Source organism: Cucurbita maxima, unplaced genomic scaffold (assembly GCF_002738345.1).
Source record: "Cucurbita maxima cultivar Rimu unplaced genomic scaffold, Cmax_1.0 Cma_Scf00005, whole genome shotgun sequence".
In the NCBI taxonomy this organism is placed as follows: domain Eukaryota; kingdom Viridiplantae; phylum Streptophyta; class Magnoliopsida; order Cucurbitales; family Cucurbitaceae; genus Cucurbita; species Cucurbita maxima.
The window spans coordinates 3,480,277-3,498,708 of NW_019272021.1; the positions used below are offsets into that span (position 1 = coordinate 3,480,277).

The 18,432-nt window shown below is 36.2% G+C and overlaps 4 protein-coding genes across 7 annotated transcripts; all 4 read left to right on the plus strand.

The window, feature by feature from the left end:
* The first annotated feature begins 1,532 nt into the window (after positions 1 to 1,532).
* Positions 1,533 to 4,517, plus strand: LOC111479461 (protein ENHANCED DISEASE RESISTANCE 2-like). Of its 3 annotated transcripts, XM_023124143.1 has the most exons (3): positions 1,533 to 1,963; positions 2,112 to 2,201; positions 3,606 to 4,517. In XM_023124143.1, the coding sequence occupies exon 3, from the start codon at positions 3,614 to 3,616 to the stop codon at positions 4,388 to 4,390; it is 777 nt and encodes a 258-aa protein (XP_022979911.1). In that variant the 5' UTR covers positions 1,533 to 1,963; positions 2,112 to 2,201; positions 3,606 to 3,613; the 3' UTR covers positions 4,391 to 4,517. The 3 variants fall into 3 exon arrangements, with proteins under 3 accessions (XP_022979911.1, XP_022979909.1, XP_022979910.1); XM_023124141.1 differs by lacking the exon at positions 2,112 to 2,201; XM_023124142.1 differs by lacking the exon at positions 2,112 to 2,201 and having other exon boundaries at positions 1,533 to 1,923.
* A 403-nt stretch (positions 4,518 to 4,920) lies between these two features.
* On the plus strand, positions 4,921 to 7,655 carry LOC111479397 (protein STRICTOSIDINE SYNTHASE-LIKE 13). The gene is made up of 4 exons (XM_023124037.1): positions 4,921 to 5,637; positions 5,900 to 6,184; positions 6,296 to 6,463; positions 7,055 to 7,655. The coding sequence occupies exons 1-4, from the start codon at positions 5,270 to 5,272 to the stop codon at positions 7,476 to 7,478; spliced, it is 1,245 nt and encodes a 414-aa protein (XP_022979805.1). The 5' UTR covers positions 4,921 to 5,269; the 3' UTR covers positions 7,479 to 7,655.
* Positions 7,656 to 8,328: 673 nt separating this feature from the next.
* LOC111479390 (F-box protein SKIP16) lies at positions 8,329 to 11,909 on the plus strand. The gene is made up of 5 exons (XM_023124027.1): positions 8,329 to 8,702; positions 9,063 to 9,782; positions 10,026 to 10,244; positions 10,760 to 10,866; positions 11,678 to 11,909. Exons 1-5 carry the CDS (start codon positions 8,499 to 8,501, stop codon positions 11,754 to 11,756), a joined length of 1,329 nt encoding a protein of 442 aa, XP_022979795.1. The 5' UTR covers positions 8,329 to 8,498; the 3' UTR covers positions 11,757 to 11,909.
* Positions 11,910 to 13,229: 1,320 nt separating this feature from the next.
* LOC111479398 (probable transcription factor PosF21) lies at positions 13,230 to 17,953 on the plus strand. 2 transcript variants are annotated; one of them, XM_023124040.1, is made up of 5 exons: positions 13,230 to 13,272; positions 13,773 to 14,580; positions 15,687 to 15,819; positions 15,941 to 16,025; positions 17,333 to 17,953. In XM_023124040.1, the coding sequence occupies exons 2-5, from the start codon at positions 13,904 to 13,906 to the stop codon at positions 17,668 to 17,670; spliced, it is 1,233 nt and encodes a 410-aa protein (XP_022979808.1). In that variant the 5' UTR covers positions 13,230 to 13,272; positions 13,773 to 13,903; the 3' UTR covers positions 17,671 to 17,953. The 2 variants fall into 2 exon arrangements, with proteins under 2 accessions (XP_022979808.1, XP_022979806.1); XM_023124038.1 differs by lacking the exon at positions 13,230 to 13,272 and adding an exon at positions 13,279 to 13,390.
* Positions 17,954 to 18,432: the final 479 nt, after the last annotated feature.

The following is an 18,432-nucleotide window of genomic DNA, read 5'->3' on the forward strand; positions in this document are numbered from 1 at the left end:
AAATCTTTAAACCGTGGTTGTGTAACGGTAGAAAATCTCTAAAGAATGAACAGATAGATGAAATGATAGTCTTCACACCTCTACGACGGCATCTTTGACCATTGCAAAGACTTTCTCCTTAGACAAATGTCTTAGTGTAAAATCCCACATCGGTTGGAGAAAAGAACGAAGCATTCCTTATAAGGATGTGAAAAAATCTTTTTAACAAACACATTTTAAAACCGTAAGACTCAAAATCAGACAATATATGTGATAAATGATATGAGAACTAAACACCAAGTGGTGTGTCAACGAGGACGCTAAACCTCAAAGAGAGTAGATTGTGAGATCTCACAGATTTGAGAGAAGAAATGAAGCATCATTCTTTTTTTGAAGTCCGTTTTCCATTAGCAGAGTTGACGAAGAACAACAAGTTATAAAAATAATAAATTTGGTGGTTTTTTGTTTGAAAATTTAGACATTTTTAATGATGGATGTTTTGTGGATAACAAATACTATGGTTGTTTATGTTCCATGCGAGAGTTTGATGTTTTTGTGAGTTTGACTTTATAAAAACACTGTTACAGTGGAGGCTTTGACTGTTTCTTCTCTCCATTTTTCATACCCTTTCACACCATTTACAGCTCTCTCTCTCTCTCACCAACTTTCTCTCTCCTCACCATTTGGCTGCGTATATCTTTTTGGTGGGTTCAGATTGTTCCGATTATTTTTTACATTTTTATTTTAACAAAAATAAGATATATATATATATATATATATATCTTTATTATTAGATAATATGTATAAATAAATATTTTTTTTAACCCATGGATAAAATTAAAGAGTATTTTTATTAATTTAGTAAAAAAAAGTTATCGTAGACTTATAATTTTAGCCAAGCCCAAATGTAGCCCAATAGCTCGACCCAATTCGAAAAAAAAAAAAGTCAAATTTGGATCCTAAATTTGGTCATATTTTACCTTTTGGTTTCCCGATATACATTCTTAAACCGAACTTGAAATCATTGCTAACGTGCATTCTCTAGAGTTCATCTTTGTTAAATTTGTCAAAACTAAACAGAACTCGAATATTCGTGTGAGGAATCATCTTCAACGTGCATTACTAAAAGTTAGTTCATTTGACATGACATGATAAATTAACGCTAATAGACACTAAATAGATGAAACATAATAAAGACTACATTAATAAATATACTTGAATAATATATTTAAATTTTTAAAAAAGATCTCAGAAATATCATTTAATTTTGGATGGAAACAGTTAATACTTTGTTTAAAAAATACTCCTACTGTTAGTGTCATGTTTAGAAACAGTATATGAACAAAAATCGTCTATCAACACCTCATAGATAGTGAACAATAATCGGTGAATTTTCAAACTCGAATTTAATTGTTGGTGATATATGTTTTTACCAATTTGTTATACTCGAGTTGACGAATAGGTGAGAGAGCTAACCGTCGTAAACTAGAATAGGTTTGAACGTGGACGATTTATATGTTAACCAATTGAATTATGATCGGTTCGGGAGAAATTCAATTCATCAACCGCCATTAGTAAACCAACTGCTATCCATAAAGTTATGTCATTAATGCTTGTGGCCGTTGTTTGAGTTTTTCATCTTTAGCAGAGCCTTCAATGGCCGCAACAGTTCTTGAGATGCGTTCTTTATTGTACAGCGGCTAACTTCCACCAAAATCCTAAGCGCGAATCTACCCAACGCTCTGAAAGTGAAGAAACAACCCTGTTCTCAGAGTCGGCCATCTCTTCTTCAATCTTCCAGCATTTCAATGAAAACAACGTGTGGAGATTTCGAGAAGATTGAACTTATAAAGAAAGAAGGTAGAATTTGAATTCTCTTCCAAGATTAGGGTTTCCAGAGCATCGCTCCGTAGCTGGATTTCTGCTCTGCGGCTCGCGATTGAGGTTTTTTTTTTCTCCTGTTTCTTAGATTGCGTGTTCTTAGGTATGAGTTTGCTTCGATTTGTTAGCTACTGTCCTAAGTTGTACCATTAGGTATGAGTTTGCTTCGATTGGCTTGAGATTGTGGAAGGTTTTACTTGCATTTCTTGCTATGAAACTGGATATTGATTGATTTGATTGTTTTGTAGTAGTGCTTGAGTTTTCGACTGATCGAACTTCGGATTCGTTGTTTTGTGGCTAGTGGTAAATTTGTGTAGATTATGAACTGAATTGAGTTAGAAGTAAGAACGACCATTATAACTGCCTGATTGCATGAACAGAAACTGCTGATTCTTGGTCTACTTATAACTCTGTTCTTGTTCATGTTGGGTCAAATTTTCTACTGAATGTAAAGCTTTTGGTGATTCGAAAGTTCACTTGAGGCATGATTGAGTTGTCAGTTTTTGAAATTAGCAAAGATGTTAAGACATCATGAGCCATCAGATCAATTGGGGATTTTAGTTTTCCAGTATCATTCGCTTGTTCATGGCAATTCTGTATAATTTTTCACTCCACTACTGAGATCAATTGACAAGGAAATCTGGCAGTGTTAAGATAAAAAATCTTCCTCGTATTGATTATCGAGTCTCCGCTTACTCGACATGCATAATTATGTCCTTCTGCAGATCAGACTAGAAACATAGGGTGGGTGGGCGGGTGGGAGTTAAAGGTTTTACTAGAGGCCAGGTTGAGGCTCTTGCGTTCTTGTAAATTAGGTGGTAGCTGAGGGATTAATGCCGTTTAGAGTTCTTCCTTTGCGCATATATATTGGATGGAACTGATAGCTACTGTCCTAAGTTGTACCATTCTTTCATCATAGTGAATTCTCCTCCTTTGTCTTCTCAACAAAAGTACTATTTGCATACATTCTTGGCTAACTTACAGAAAACAACTTTGAGCCTTGTCTTTGATTTGAAAAATAAACATGTTCTTTCAAAAGTTACAATGGTATCGTTATCTTTTCATAAACATTTTGAAACTATATTTAGACTAGAAAATTTGTGAGTGTTAGATTGAAAGTGAGACTAGGAAAGGTGTGGGGTAGCCTAGAAACGGTAAGATTCCACAATGGTTGGGGAGGAAAACGAAACATTGTTTATAAGGGTGCGAACACCTCTCTTTAACAGACGCGTTTTAAAACTTTGAGGGTAAGTCCGAAAGAGAAAGTCCAAAGAAGACAATATCTTGCTATTGGTGGGCTTGATCTGTTCTAAATTTTATCAGAGCCAGATACCGAGAGATGTGCCAGTAAGGACGCTAGGCCCCAAAAGGGGGTGGATTGTGAGATCTCACATCGGTCGGGGAGGAGAACGAAACATTCTTTATAAGGCTGTGGAAACCTCTCCTTATTAGACGCGTTTTAAAACCTTGAGGGAGAAACCAAAAGGGAAAGCCCAAAGAGGACAATATCTGGTAGCGTGGACTGTTGCATAAACGAAATTGAGACCCAAGCGCCTTCATACTATTTTTTTTATCCCAATTTTCATCGAACAATATCTAGAATTTTTACAGATATTTTTGACATGGTTATAAGAAGTCGATGGTAGTTTTGTAACTCCGCCTAAATTGTTTGCTCTTTTTTAGATCCTTTTGTACTTCTCTGATTTTAACAGTTAAAATATACATATATATGTTATTGTTTACAGGATGACTTATGGCTCCTTCTGGTGAAGATGAGCTTGAGTGGATTGAGAAAGTGAGATCAGGAGGGAACGTTCCCCTTTTTTGTGCAAATGGTAACTATTCAAATTGTTGGGATTCTCCTCATGGAGATAAGTTCCTGGTGCGAGGTCCCGAGTATTTCTCAACGAAGGAAAAAGTTCCTGCTGGTGAATCGATTCTAAAACCGCTCGGTTTCGACTGGATAAGAAGCTCTGCAAAGATTGGAGAGATCTTGAACCATCCAAACAACCGTATTCAGAAGGCGATTAACGATTCATTTCCTACAGGTCCTAGACCTTTCATCTGGGCATTTAATCTCCAACTTCCAAACAAACAGAACTACAATCTTGTTTCTTATTTCGTATCGACAGAGCCGATTGTCAAAGGCTCATTAATCGACCAGTTCCTGAAAGGCGACGACCACTTCAGAAACTCGAGGCTTAAACTGATTGCTGATATTGTCAAAGGCCCTTGGATTGTCAAAAAGGCTATTGGGAACCAAGCAGTCTGCGTGGTTGGGCATGTTCTTTCATGTAAATACATCGTAAGGGACAACTTTTTCGAAGTCGACATCGACGTGGGATCGAATATCATGGCAAGGGCCATGTTTCGTCTGGCGTTTGATTACTTCACAACCTTGACAGCTGATATAGCCTTTTTCATTGAAGGGAAAACAAAATGTGAGCTTCCTGAAAGGCTTTTGGGGTGTTTTAGGTTCTCTGATCTGAACCCAGCTTCAGCCATGCCAATGGAGAGTGGTGCTGGCTGAGGAAATTAATTCGCTAAGGTATTTCTAGAACTCCTTCCATTATTAAAGCAATTGAATGTAATAAACATTGCCCTGCAACCTGCAAGATTGAAAGGAAAATGGGTGTTAAATGTATCCTTTAATACTTGTACATCTATGATCTATTCTACGTTTAATACTGCTTATGTTTCGTTCTCCTGTTTCTTTCATGTATGTATTTAACTAGAAGCAAGTAAAAGAAAATGAATTGTAAACTTATTTTTTTAAAGGCTAAAAGTATAATTTGTTTCATTTACGTAGGAGTTGGGTTGTGTTAGATTTGTTATTATTTTTAGAGTTTTTTTTAAAAAAAAAGATTTAAACCCGAAAATAGAGGGTTGGTTGAGTAAGGTTGTGAACTTTATTTTATTCATTTAGGTAGCCAACCCAACCAATACAAAATTTTGAGTTTAAATCTTAAAACTCTACGCATAGAAATTGGTACTAAACAAAATCATATTCATCATTCGACACAATTAAGAACAGCAATGCAACAATCGAGGTATTCAAAACAGTTAAGACATATGTCATCGATTAAAAGATTAGAAATGAAAGTCTCTTTTCCCATTTGTTGTTGAACGTAAAAGAATTGAAACACGAGTAGCATGAAAATCTAAGAAACAATGGAATGGAATGGAATGCTACCACCCAACCATAAGAAAAAAGAAATGAAACACATAAAACATACACATTTCAACCAAAAGTAACCTAATTTCAACCCTAAAAACCCTCCCACACAATTAGGGCCCTTCTCCAACCCTTCATAAATCACCAACTATTTCAACTCCTCCATTTGAGACTCCCAAATCCCTCTCTCTCTCTCTCTCTCTCTCCTCTTTCTCTCTCTATAATTAGTTTCAGATGGAGAAGAAAAGAGCAGTAAAGGAAGAGTCTTTTCTTCAGCACCCTGTCCTTTTTCTCCTTGTTCTGGTCTTGGGCTTTATACTAATGGACCCATTTAAAATGGGCCCAGTTGGAGGCCACGATTTCAGGCCCGTGAAGCATGACATTGCTCCTTACAGCCAGGTAATGGGCCGTTGGCCCAAGGACAATCAGAGCCGTTTGGGCCTTGGAAATTTGGAATTTGAAGATCAGGTTTTTGGGCCTGAATCCTTGGAGTTTGATGCTTTGGGCCGTGGGCCTTACACTGGGCTTGCTGATGGCCGCATTGTTAGATGGATGGGTGAGGAAGTTGGGTGGGAGACTTTTGCAATTGTCACAACAAAATGGTAATTATTAATTTTTTTTAATCCTTTTCCTTCTTAATAGTTTTGTAGTTCCCTCAGTGTGTGTTGTACCTATGATGCTATTTTGTGGGTCTGGTTCGTGGAACTCTCGAAGAGTTCACTAATAATTTTGGTTCTGCTCTTAGATCGTCAATTAAAATATTTCAAAACTCGAAAAATGCTCATGAAATACACACTTCTTTACACGAAAACCTATTAGGGCAACGTTTTTGGTTGAATTTTGTTTGAATGGAATTGAAATTAGGTCAGAGAAGGAATGTGCACAAGGGGTTGATTCAACCACAGCCAAACAATGGAAGAATGAGAAGAAATGTGGAAGGCCCCTTGGCCTAAGATTTGAGAAAGAAACAGGGAATTTGTACATTGCTGATGCATATTATGGGCTTCTTATGGTTGGCCCTCAAGGGGGCATTGCCACTCCCTTGGCTACCCATGTTGATGGCACTCCCATTCTCTTTGCCAATGATCTTGATATCCATAACAATGGCTCCATCTTCTTCACTGACACGAGCAAGAGATATAATCGAGTGTGAGTATTCGATACCGATCGTTAAAAGTATTGATATAATCAAATTTATTGCTACCCATTAGCTTAAATGTCGTTTGTTTTTTTTTTTTTTGTTGTTGTTGTTATGGGCAGTGATCATTTCTTCATCTTGTTGGAAGGAGAAGCTTCGGGTAGGCTTTTGAGATATGATCCTCCTACTAAAACAACTCATGTCGTGTTGAATGGCTTGGCCTTTCCAAATGGTGTGCAATTGTCTAAAGATCATAGCTTCCTTCTTTATACTGAAACTACTAATTGCAGGTATTTTGAATTATGTTTTCGTTCTTCAAATTCTAATTATAGGTCATTGTTTAATCTCTGTAATTTCAAAAAACCCACTTTGGTCATCCCTATACTTTCAACGATTGTTCGTTTTAGTTTTCAAGCAATATTCTAACACGAATTCTATATACAATAGAGACCCTTTAGAGAAAATCTATGAATGCATTTCAAAAACAAGTTATCAAGTATAGATTTGTCAAAAAAACGATCCTTTTTCGAAAGCACAGAAACCAAAACGAAAGTACCATGACTAATATAGAGACAAATGCCTTGAACCCTAAACCCTAAACCAAAAATGAGAATACAAGACTACGATATAATGTTTAGCTGAGAGTACATGACTAGATATTGTATTTAGCTGAGAGTACGGTTCTAGATGTAGTATTTAGCAAATAGTACGAGACTATGATATAGTGTTTAGCTGAGAGTATGGTTCTAGAAATAGTGTTTACCTGAGAGTATAGAACTACGACATAATGTTTAGTTGAGAGTACAAGACTACAATATAGTGTTTAAACAAAACGAAACGTTACGTTAATATATTTTGATACGAACGTTATTGTGATGCAGATTAATGAAGCTGTGGCTAGGGGGATCAAGAAATGGAAAAGTAGAGGTAGTAGCAAATCTTCCAGGGTTTCCAGACAATGTAAGAAGAAACGAAAGAAACGAGTATTGGGTAGCCATAGATTGCTGTAGAACAAAAGCACAAGAGATACTAGCACACAATCCATGGATAAGGAGTATCTATTTCAGGCTGCCATTGAGAATGAGCTTGCTGGCCAGGCTTATGGGCATGAAAATGTACACTGTCATCTCTCTTTTTAGTGAAAATGGAGAGCTTTTAGAAGTTCTTGAGGATCAAAAGGGTGAAGTTATGAAGCTGATGAGTGAAGTTAGAGAAGTTCATGGGAAGCTTTGGATTGGAACTGTGGCTCATAACCATATTGCTACCTTGACTTACCCTTTACAAATTAACAACAACAATGCTTAATTTTATTTCTCTTTCGTTTTGAGTTCGTTTGGTGTTATGAAACGTTCACGAACGTATAAGATCGTTGTTTTATGAGGTTTGAATGATTGTTTAATTATATATACGTGAGTGAAATGATTGACCTGCTTCATGTTAAGATTTTAGACTCGAAATTGAAATCATGAATTGACACTGTTTCGTCTTAGTATTCCCACATACTAACGTGCGTCGTTTTAGTACATTCTTCCTAGAAAATTATCGAGGAATTATATGCTAACATGGAGCATTCATTTGGTGTTTGATTTACTACACTATATTTGGCGAGCTTACATCCTATGGACTTAACCCTAGACTCGCTTGTTAAAACTCTTTATGGAATCCCAATTTTTCTAGTCATGACTCGAGGGTCATCCGACCAGACATTGTCACTTATGTTTTTACTTACTCCTTAGCTTGATAACCACTCTTCTGGGTGTGTTAAATGATGTCTCGTCCTCCCTAGTTTCATCAAGATATTCTCTCTCGCCTCTTGATATGACCTGACGAGTGACACTTGTATGCCGCCACTACTCTTGTCCACAACGCACACATACCCTTCAAATTTTATTCTCATAAAAAAAAAAAAAATTATATTGATTTAAGTTCATTCCACCGATTCTATTAGATAGATCCATTTTCATGTCTTCGATGCTTATCCGAAATGCTTATCCGAGAGGATGATTTGGTTTGGTGGGAGGTTATTTTGGATTAATAAGGGAAAAAAAGGTTTTTTTTTTTTTTAACCATGGGGAAAACCAATCAAGAACATTAAAAATGAGGTTTTAATTGAAAAAACTCGTTTTCAAGTGGATAAAGTTTCTATCCCCATCAACTTTTTTTTGGTAAAAATTAGCAATTTCGTTGGGTTCGTATCATTTTAATAATAAGCGAAATTCGTCAGTAGCCGAAGCCAAGGGAAAGTGTCGAAGGTGGCGCACGGATTCTCCATATCTACACCGATAAGAGGCGGCACCGATTCCACTGAGTTCGTCGGAATCAGCAATGGAAGTCGAGGCGTTGGGCGATCTTGCGCTTCACTTGATCTTCGCGAAATTAAGCCCTAAAGACTCTGCCATCGCTGCTTGTGTCAGCCGCAAATTCAGGTCCTCAGCGTCCGAAGATTCTCTGTGGGAGAAATTCTGCAATCGGGACCTCGGCCTCACCGACCCAATCGATCATTTGGGAAACCCTGTTCCTTCATTCAAGGTTACACCCCTCACCAAATTGAGTATCCATTATTTTATTTTGATTTGATGAATAATCTATAGTAGTTCGGAAAATCAGGTGCAGATGATTTGAATTAGAGATGAGGATTTATTGGTTAGGATATTGATTGTGCTCTTGATATCCATTTTGAATGATTGATGGAAATTTTACTCAATGTTACCTGTATTTGCTTTGATTTATGGATTATGGCCCTGTTCTTGTTGTGCTTAATACTGTTTGTGAGATGGATATGTTTAAGTTTGATATCATAAGCTATATGAATGGATATACAGCGAGTGATGTGGTAGGTATTCATTTGATTCATTGTGCATAACTCATTACTGATCTCTCTCTTTGTAGGAGAGTTATCAAGAATGGCGGAGAGCTTTTGGGATGTATCCATGGCCTCTGGTGGAGCGAGTTAAGCGATGTTGGGATAGAATTGAAAACTGGTTGCGTAATAACTATCCCGAGGCTCTGGTGACACTTCGGGAAGGTGCATCAGAAGATGACATTCAAGAATTGGAAAATGCTTTAAAAGTGAAGCTACCTCTTCCAACGAGGATTCTTTATCGTTTTCATAATGGTCAAGATTTGAAAGGCAGATATGTCGATAGTGTTCGAGGCTTTCCGTACGGTTTAATTGGGGGATATACATTCTATGAACAGACGGTAAATGTTTATTTGTTGCCTTTAAGACAAGTGATCACTGAAACGAAATCAATCATTCAAGAACTTGGTTTCTCGAGGAGATCTAAATTCATTGTTGTAGCTTCATCTTCTACGCTCGTTCATAAGGTTTTTTTCCTTAATTGTGCTTCGGGTCAACTCTTTGTGGGTACTGCAAATCTTCGAGAAGATGGAGAGATGATTCCTTGTGTACCTGGTGCATTGATAAACTCGGTGCATGAGTATAACACAGACCAACAACAAGATGCTATGTTATTATGGCTAGAAGAGCATGTTCAACGCTTAGAAAACGGTATTATCAAGCTTCGTGAAACTAATAACATTAGAAGCATCTCTCTTTTTCCGGAAGAACCTCCCTTTTGCTCTGTTGCAACAACCAATGGTGTTCGTGTAAGTTTTACCTAATATATTATAGCTTTTTTCAATTATCTTGTTTGGATCTTGGGGAAGAAGTGTTAAAGCTTATAAATACAGAAGACAGAGACTAATAGACATGTATCATCTATGATGTGTTCCATCTAAGTTCCATCTTTTTAGATGTTTTTAGCCAACTTGGTAAGATATTTTTTTTTCATAAAAAGTCAAGTTATTTTTTATCTTATGGTCTAACCAAGTGTTATTTTGTTCGTTCAGGTTCGTGCTTCTGCTATCTTTATCCCGGAGTTCACTGATCTTCTAGATAGTGGTGGAAACTATCAATTTTCATATTCAATTCGCATGTCATTGCAGCCTGAAGGTTGCATCATGAATGGGATGACATTCAGCTCATGTCAATTGCATCTTAGACACTGGATAATTCGAGCTAATGACTATGTGGTTTCTAGGGTTAATGGAGAGGCTGTTATTGGAAAGGTAATTATATTATATGTAACTACATACGCATATACATATTATATGTAACTACATACGCATATACATATTATATGTAACTACATACGCATATACATATTATATGTAACTACATACGCATATACATATTATATGTAACTACATACACATATACATATTATATGTAGCTACATACACATGTATTTTATACAAATATATATATATATATAGATAGATATATATTATTATTATTATTATTATTATTATTTTTGGGATAATAAATATGACCAATTATATCTATTCTTATTTAAAAAGATTGAGAACACTCAATTTGAGCATATGTCTCTTTATTAATTCGTTATTGTGATGACTAGTTATTAATTAGTTCAAATATGTCTCTTTATTAATTCGTTATTGTGATGACTAGTTATTAATTAGTTCAAAATTATTTTGTATTATGTTTGTTTGGTGAGTTCTCCCAATATTTGGTTCTTCAAACTTGCTGACGAATATATGACGAATATATGTTTTCATTGTAGTATCCCCTGTTGCAACCGGGAGAAAAAGAATTTGTTTACGAGAGTTGCTCATCTCTCCATTCATCCATGGGCTCCATTGAAGGGTCTTTTACATTTGTTCCCGGGAGGTAATCTACTTCCTGATTTTTTTTGAATGGCCATAGGAAATCGTAGGAAATGTTCACCCTCCTTTCTGATCATAGTCTAACCAGTACATATGAATATGAATGACTATGAATGAATATGAATGGTCATAGGAAATCGTAGGAAATGTTCACCCTCCTTCTGGTCAATGAATATGAATGGCCATAGGAAATTGTAGGAAATGTTCACCCTCCTTCTGGTCATAGTCTTGTCCATAACCAGTACATATGAATATGAATGAATATGAATGGCCATAGGAAATCGTAGGAAATGTTCACCCTCCTTGGTATTTTTTTATTCCTTACTATGTTCACTACAATAATTTTTATGTAAACTTCCACCTATTATGTCAGTGTGGGTTTCAAGCGGGCCTAATTGGACTATGTTGTGGTTAGAGAATGAGTACGAGTGGATGGTTTGAAATTTTGGTCGGGCCTATCTTGTGATTAGAGAACGAGTACGGGATTTAGGAAGATTTAGGAATAGTCATGATGACAAATTAATTTTGGAACTTAATCATTTTATATCCTATCTCATAGATTTAAGTCATGAAAAGTTTTCATTTACTTCATCTCGATCCAAATCATTTTATGATTTAATAAATTAAAAGTTGGGTCGGTTAGTGGTTGGTTGAGTTTCTATTCGAAATGATGTCTTTTCCGAATACTCTGTGTCCATAGTCTTAGGTCATAACCTCCTACCAACAATGTAGGTATATCTCATATGAGCATTACATTTAGTCTCTACCTATTCTATATCGCTAATAGCTTAAGTTCTGTTGAAATGATTTTTCAGCTTGACATATCAAGAAGGCAGCCCATTTGAAGTTCAAGTGTCAAGGTTCCCTCTACAGGTTACAACCTACATCTTCTAGTGTACAAAGAATCTGTTTGTGCATACAAATAATTATACTTAGACATGAAACTTGGAATTTTGGGTCTGTTTATGATGGTTTTATGTGTTTCACTCCTATAACTAGTAAACAAATGTGTTATTAATTAGTAATTTTCATTTTGGTTTTTGATCCTATTTTGGTTTACTATCCTGTTTAAACTTTATTATACCAGTCCGGTCATGGATACGCCTCACAATATGAAAATCAAACGTTTAAAATTTAAATGGTGAAAACACGAAAATATTTCATATGCTAAAGTTTAATAGTTGGAGGGTAAGTATGCCTTCAAAATGTTTTAAGGTGAGTAGGTCTTCTAATCAATATTCGATCATTTTGTCCTAATTTTTTTATCAATATTCGACCTCATTTTTTTTATCTGTTATCCTAATTTTCAATTGTGATTTTTGATGATTTTTCTCAAAAACAAAACTTTGTGAATATTCAATCATTTTGTCCTAATTTTTTTTATCATATTTCAATTGATTTTGAGAGAGGAGAGATCAAATTTTAAAGTTTTTTTTAATGGGCTTATTTTTAAAATATTTAATTTTGTCCGGATTACAGAGAAAATCAATATCATTACAGCAATCTTATAATTTTTTAGTTTGTTTATTTTTAAAATATTTAAATTTTTCAAAGTCTTTTGAACACGAGAAAATCAGTATCATGAGAGCAATCTTGAAGATAGAAAGACTAAAAACAATTAAAAAAGAGAAGGAGGAAAATATTTAAATTTTTCGAAGGAACACGAGGAAATTAGTATCATGAGAGCAATCTTGAAGATAGGAGGACTAAAAACAATTAAAAAAGAGGAGGAGGACTAAAAACAATTAAAAAAGAGAAGAACCGTGACCAGAATTAAATGAGAGCAAAGAGAAGAACCGTTTAAAACAATTTTAAAATTTTAAGATAAAAACAAAACGGTTAAAATAGAGTTTCAATGCTATAATTTCGAACTCAATGTATTTTTATTAAATCTAGTCATCATAATATTTGTCCTTTAAACAAGAAAAAAAAGAGCTTAATGTTTAAAAAAAAAAACGTCAAAATTAACGTAAATTTTATGTTGAATGACATCTTATATTTTTTTCTAAAATACATGTGAGTGAGAATAAAACATGTTAGAATCGATTTATAGGTATAATAAATAAGCGACTATGTTATAGGAGAATGTCGGGACACACGAGTACCAAATTTAGATTTTCGTCACAAATAAAGCTATAATATGAACTAATTTTAAGGTTTATGTTACACATGAATATGGAAAAATGAAGATGATATCAGAATATAATTTTCAATACCTATACAAAAAAGATTGAGTAAAATTGATAGTTATTACAGTAAATTTGTTTCAAACCTACCCGAAAATTCAGTAAAATTGTCGGGACGATGCTCTTCCGAGGAGGAAAGGAATGAAGAGCGTAATAATATTTTATTTCATCACAATAAAAATAGAAATCATTCACATTTATTTGGGTCGATGGCTTGAATTCGGGTTCGATTCCCTCTCTACAGCTTCTCTCGAAGTCATCTCTCTCAATTTTCGTTCGCCTGCTTCTTCACTGTCGTGTTTTTTCGACCCATTTTGAACGCATTGACGATTTCGATTTCTGGTTGTTGTTTTGTTTCTTGTCCTCTACGCATTGGCTGTTGTGTTCTTCGATTTACACCACTTGATTCGTAATGTGTGTTTGTTTTGAGGGCTTTTGATTCGATTCCTTCAACACTCATTTCGGAACGTCGTGGAGTTTTGCTTGTTTGATGAAAAATTTCTGTCTAGTTTAATTTGATTGCATTCTGCAAGTCTTTTTCTGTGTTGTGTTATAATAAATCCTTTTATCGTTAGCTTCTTCACTGTTCTTCTGGTTGATTTTAGTTTTCTTGACCCATTTTGAATACATTGATGATTCAGATCTCTGGTTTTGGTTTGGTTTTTTGCAATCTACTCTCCTGCTCTTTTTAATTTTCTCTTTTTCTTCATTCTGTTGATTTCAGTCACTTGATCCGTAATGTGCTTGAGTTTCTTCGAGGTTTGATTCAATCTGCTTGTTGCTTCGAAGGGAAGAAGAATCTGCCGCTTTGAGTTTCCTTCTTATTTAGTTGCTTTATAAGCGTGTTCTTAGCTGATGGACAACGAGAAGCCCCAATGCCGTGGGGGAGGATTTCTGCAGGAATCAACTCGTTACTCGGGGTTTTCATCGGCTGAAAGTAGTTTCAATGGAAAATCTGAGGCAGCCTCGTCTTCAATGTCATTGCCTCCATTGGCTCCGAGTGGTAATTCCGATTGGGGTCAATCTGGCCGTGGAATGTCCACCGATTCCAATCGGTTTAGCCATGATATTAGTCGAATGCCTGAAAATCCGCGGCGAAATGTTGGTCACAGACGTGCTCATTCAGAGATTCTGACCCTCCCAGATGATATCTGTTTCGATAGTGACCTTGGTATCATTGGCGGTGGTGATGGGCCTTCTCTTTCCGATGATACTGAGGAAGATTTGTTGTCCATGTACCTTGACATGGATAAATTCAATTCCTCCCCTGGTACTTCTGCTACTCAAGTGGGTGATTCATCTTCCTCTGTTGTAGAAGCAGCGGCTACTTCTACAGATGATATTGCTGTTGGTTTGAAGGAGAGGCCGAGAGTTAGACATCAGCATAGCCAGTCCATGGACGGCGTGACAAACATCAAACCTGAGATGCTTGTCACGGGGTCTGAAGAAGCCTCTGCAGCTGACTCCAAGAAAGCCGTGTCAGCTGCTAAGCTTGCTGAGCTTGCGTTGATTGACCCCAAACGTGCAAAAAGGTATATTTCCTTCAGAACTCCTTTCCATTTTGTTTGACATGAAAAGAAAGTGACAGTCTACTTTTCTTGGCGTAGTCTTTTATGATGTATTCAAAACAGATTCTACATGCTCTGCTATGTTTGCCCATTTTCTAGTCAGCATCATCTTTGCTTTTCATTTTATGCATGTAATGCAACGTACCTTCATATTTTAATGTAATTTGAGAGACCTGTATGATGGTATTCAAATAATATATATATATCTATGTATATTTGTAACGGCGGCCAATGCTAGCAGATATTGTCTTCTTTGGGCTTTTTTTTTCGGGCTTCCCTCACAAGGTTTTTAAAACACGTCTGCTAAGGAGAAATTTCCACATCCTTATAAACAATGTTTCGTTCTCCTCCTCAACCGATGTGGGATCCCACAATATTTTTTTGTCGATGTTTGACAACAGGTTAGGTTGGCTTAACACCTACTATTTTTTAGTTTCATGATTTCTTCCTCGTGGTTATTTGCCATTTTTTGTGTGTGTGTGTTAGGTTACGCCCTTTTACCAAAACAAGTGATAGACCTTGGGGCCTCCCCTTATTTGTACAGTATTTCTTTGTATTAAACGAAAGTTTGCTCATATCTGTTGTCGTGTGCTCTCCTTGTTCCTTCAATTCCTACCACTTGTTTCGTTATGTGTGTGGTTTGAGGACTTTTGATTCGATTTCTTCAACACCCATTTCAGTGCATCCTAAAGTTTTGCTTGTATGATGAAAAATGTACGGGATTATGCATTTCCATATAATTTCACTTTTTATGGAATTAACTTTGTCGGTTATCGTGCTTCAGAAGATATCAAGACCTTGATGATTTTCTGCTTGAAAAAAAAGGAACCACAATCTTTTGTATCATGCAGTGGTTCAGCTTAGAAAATCTATCTGCATTGGTTATGGATTATGTTTCATTCCTCTCTTATCTTAAGGACCTAGAGTTTGTTTTTCAATATGCTTCCTCTCCATTCTAAAACATGTTTCCTCCAATCTTTTCATGTTTGAGACTGGAAAGAGGTTCATATCTGTTTTTTCATGTCTTTTAGTTATTGTGTTTGTAATTTTCTCTGTTATCCAATGCATAGGATATGGGCGAACAGACAGTCAGCTGCACGGTCAAAGGAACGAAAGATGCGGTACATTGCTGAGCTTGAAAGGAAAGTTCAAACATTGCAAACAGAGGCAACTTCCTTGTCTACTCAGTTGACTCTCTTACAGGTTGATTGTGTTATTATTGTTATGCTTATTCTATATTCACATCATTTAGAGTCCCACGTTCTATTTTATCTGCATTTCACTTGTGGAATGATATCATTTTTTTTAATCGTCTTTCAACCAGAGAGATGCAAATGGTATCACTGCCGAGAACAGTGAATTAAAGCTGCGATTGCAGACAATGGAACAGCAGGTTCACCTGCAAGATGGTAAGAGCCTCCTTCTCTGTTATTACATTTTTTAGGTGTCTGCCCCATTTATATTTGCCTACTCTTCCCGTCATACAACACCGTAGGAGATTTTGCAGGGTAAGGTCCATCAGGGCTTGGTACTGGAATGACACAATTGGCCATGCATTAGAGTTGAATACAAAGAAAAGTTGATCAAATGATGCATTAGTACATAGCTCTTTAACAATTGCAGGATATGATGTGTCTTGTTGAGAGAGAGAGAAAATAAATGAGTTGGTCTGAAGCCATACTTGGGTTGCATGTATCACCTTAAGAATGTGGATAGCAGTCAGGTACTTAATGCAGTTAGAATGGATATAGTTGTAGGAAATTGATTGACAGACCTTGTAACAGTCCAAGCCCACCGTTAGCGGATCTTGTCCTCTTTGGGCTTTTTCTTTCGGACTTCCTCTCAAGGTTTTTAAACACGTCTACTAGGGAGGGATTTTCACACCCTTATAATGAATGATTCATTCCCCTCTCCAATTGACGTGGGATCTCACAAACTTCCAGGAAAGGAAGGCATCTTGAAGTTGGAAGATGCCAACTTCTTTATTGGGTGAATGGCATGGTGCGAGGATGAGAATCAATTGACGTTAGCATTTTTCTTGGGGTTTCATTTGGGAGGTTATTAGATGAGAGTGGCACACTAGTGCTTCTAACTCTATATTTAAGTAGTTAATGAACTGGAGTCCTCCCATGTTCGGCTTTTCGTTAGCTTCACATAGATTTTAGTGACAATTGAGTTACTTAGCCATTTTCCGTTTTAGGTTCTTGTAGCAAATCCGGGTATGTTATTTGATGTGGGGTCTTTGGAGGGGGATGAACAATAGAGTCTTTAACATGTGCGTGTTCAGTACGTGCCATACACTTATTGGACATGTATCAGACACTTGTTAGTACAATAGATCACTAGTTGTACAACGTCAAAGTAGATCCAAAATTGATTAGGCATGCATCGAGCACTTATTAAGTGTCCTTGTTGTATCTGTGTCATAAATTTAAAAAAACGATATGTCCATGCCTTGTATCTGTAGATCTGCTTCTTAGTTGGTGCAAAGTCTCTTTACATTTTACTTGATTGGATCCCCTTCCTTTAGGTAGAGTTTCGCTTCGAGGGCTTTGTTTTTTTAGATGTCCTTGTATTTTTCTCGATTTGTATCAATGAAAGGTTGACTTATCGTTAAAAAAAACTCGAAAAGGAGTTCTTGACTTAGCTCTGAAAGGAAGTTAGATATGGGAGGCAGATTTCTCACAAATTGATAAAAGTTTGTCTCTTTTGACAGCTTTAAATGAAGCACTGAAAGAAGAAATTCAGCATTTGAAAGTTTTGACTGGCCAAGCAATGCCGAACGGTAGATCAATCACAAACTTTGCTTCCTTTGGAGGCGGCCAACAATTCTATCCTTCAAACAATCAAGCAGTTCATACTTTGTTAACTGCGCAGCAGTTTCAGCAACTTCAAATACAATCCCAACAGCAACAGCAACAGCATTTTCAGTACCAGCAGCTGCATCAGCTTCAGCAACAGCAGGCTGGAGACATCAGAATGAAACGATCCATATCTCCTCAAAGCTCAAAAGACGCTGCATCGGACACGAAGCCTCCTCCTACCTCATGTTGAAACAAGGTGATTTTCATGACCAACTACGTTGAGAGTAGTTTGTTTATAAAGAAAAGATATGGCTCACTGTCTGAGAACGTTACTGTTAGACGTCAATTTAGTTGCATTCATTACTTAGGTAGCACATTCCATACATTTGCTTTCTGAACTCACGGTTCCCATCCCCTCAAGCATCATGCTCATTTGCTTTTCTGAAGTTCATTATCTGTAGACAACAAAGTGGTAGATGATTTGTTATTAATTTGTGGATATTACAGTTGCTGATGTTGTTCCTATCGTGTCATTACTTGTCTAAAAAGCATGGAAATTCAAAGTCAACAAGTCTATGTCACTTACAAGTGTTGGATATGTGTCAAACGATAGCCTATATCGATGTGAGATCCTACATTGGTTGGAAAAGAGAACTAAGCATTTCTTATAAGGGTGTGAAAACTTCTTCCTAACATACGTTTTAAAATCGTGAGGCTAATGACGATATGTAAAAGGAAGTAGACAATATTTGCTAGCGGTGTACTTGCGCTATTACAATCGAAATATGCGTCAAAATGGACTAGGATAAAAGGTACTTTATCTATGGAGATTTTATTTGCTGGTTCGTTTTAGTAACCATTTACCATATATATACATTTTTCTTAAATAAATTAAAATTTATAATTTTTATTACTTTTATGATATAATTCACTGAAAACATATGTCGATATCAAACCTGGAGACATGAAAATATGGACATGTCGATTTTTTTTTTTTTTTTTTTTTTTTTTT

Excerpts from the sequence above, each read along its gene's own strand:
- LOC111479461 (XM_023124143.1), top strand. The coding sequence starts at position 3,614 with ATGGCTCCTTCTGGTGAAGATGAGCTTGAGTGGATTGAGAAAGTGAGA.
- LOC111479397 (XM_023124037.1), top strand. The coding sequence starts at position 5,270 with ATGGAGAAGAAAAGAGCAGTAAAGGAAGAGTCTTTTCTTCAGCACCCT. Across the intron at positions 6,185-6,295 it reads AGCAAGAGATATAATCGAGT|TGATCATTTCTTCATCTTGT; the intron begins GTGAGTATTCGA and ends TGTTATGGGCAG. Across the intron at positions 6,464-7,054 it reads ACTGAAACTACTAATTGCAG|ATTAATGAAGCTGTGGCTAG; the intron begins GTATTTTGAATT and ends ATTGTGATGCAG.
- LOC111479390 (XM_023124027.1), top strand. The coding sequence starts at position 8,499 with ATGGAAGTCGAGGCGTTGGGCGATCTTGCGCTTCACTTGATCTTCGCG. Across the intron at positions 10,245-10,759 it reads GAGAGGCTGTTATTGGAAAG|TATCCCCTGTTGCAACCGGG; the intron begins GTAATTATATTA and ends TTTTCATTGTAG. Across the intron at positions 10,867-11,677 it reads TTTACATTTGTTCCCGGGAG|CTTGACATATCAAGAAGGCA; the intron begins GTAATCTACTTC and ends ATGATTTTTCAG.
- LOC111479398 (XM_023124040.1), top strand. The coding sequence starts at position 13,904 with ATGGACAACGAGAAGCCCCAATGCCGTGGGGGAGGATTTCTGCAGGAA. Across the intron at positions 14,581-15,686 it reads GACCCCAAACGTGCAAAAAG|GATATGGGCGAACAGACAGT; the intron begins GTATATTTCCTT and ends TCCAATGCATAG. Across the intron at positions 15,820-15,940 it reads CTCAGTTGACTCTCTTACAG|AGAGATGCAAATGGTATCAC; the intron begins GTTGATTGTGTT and ends TCTTTCAACCAG.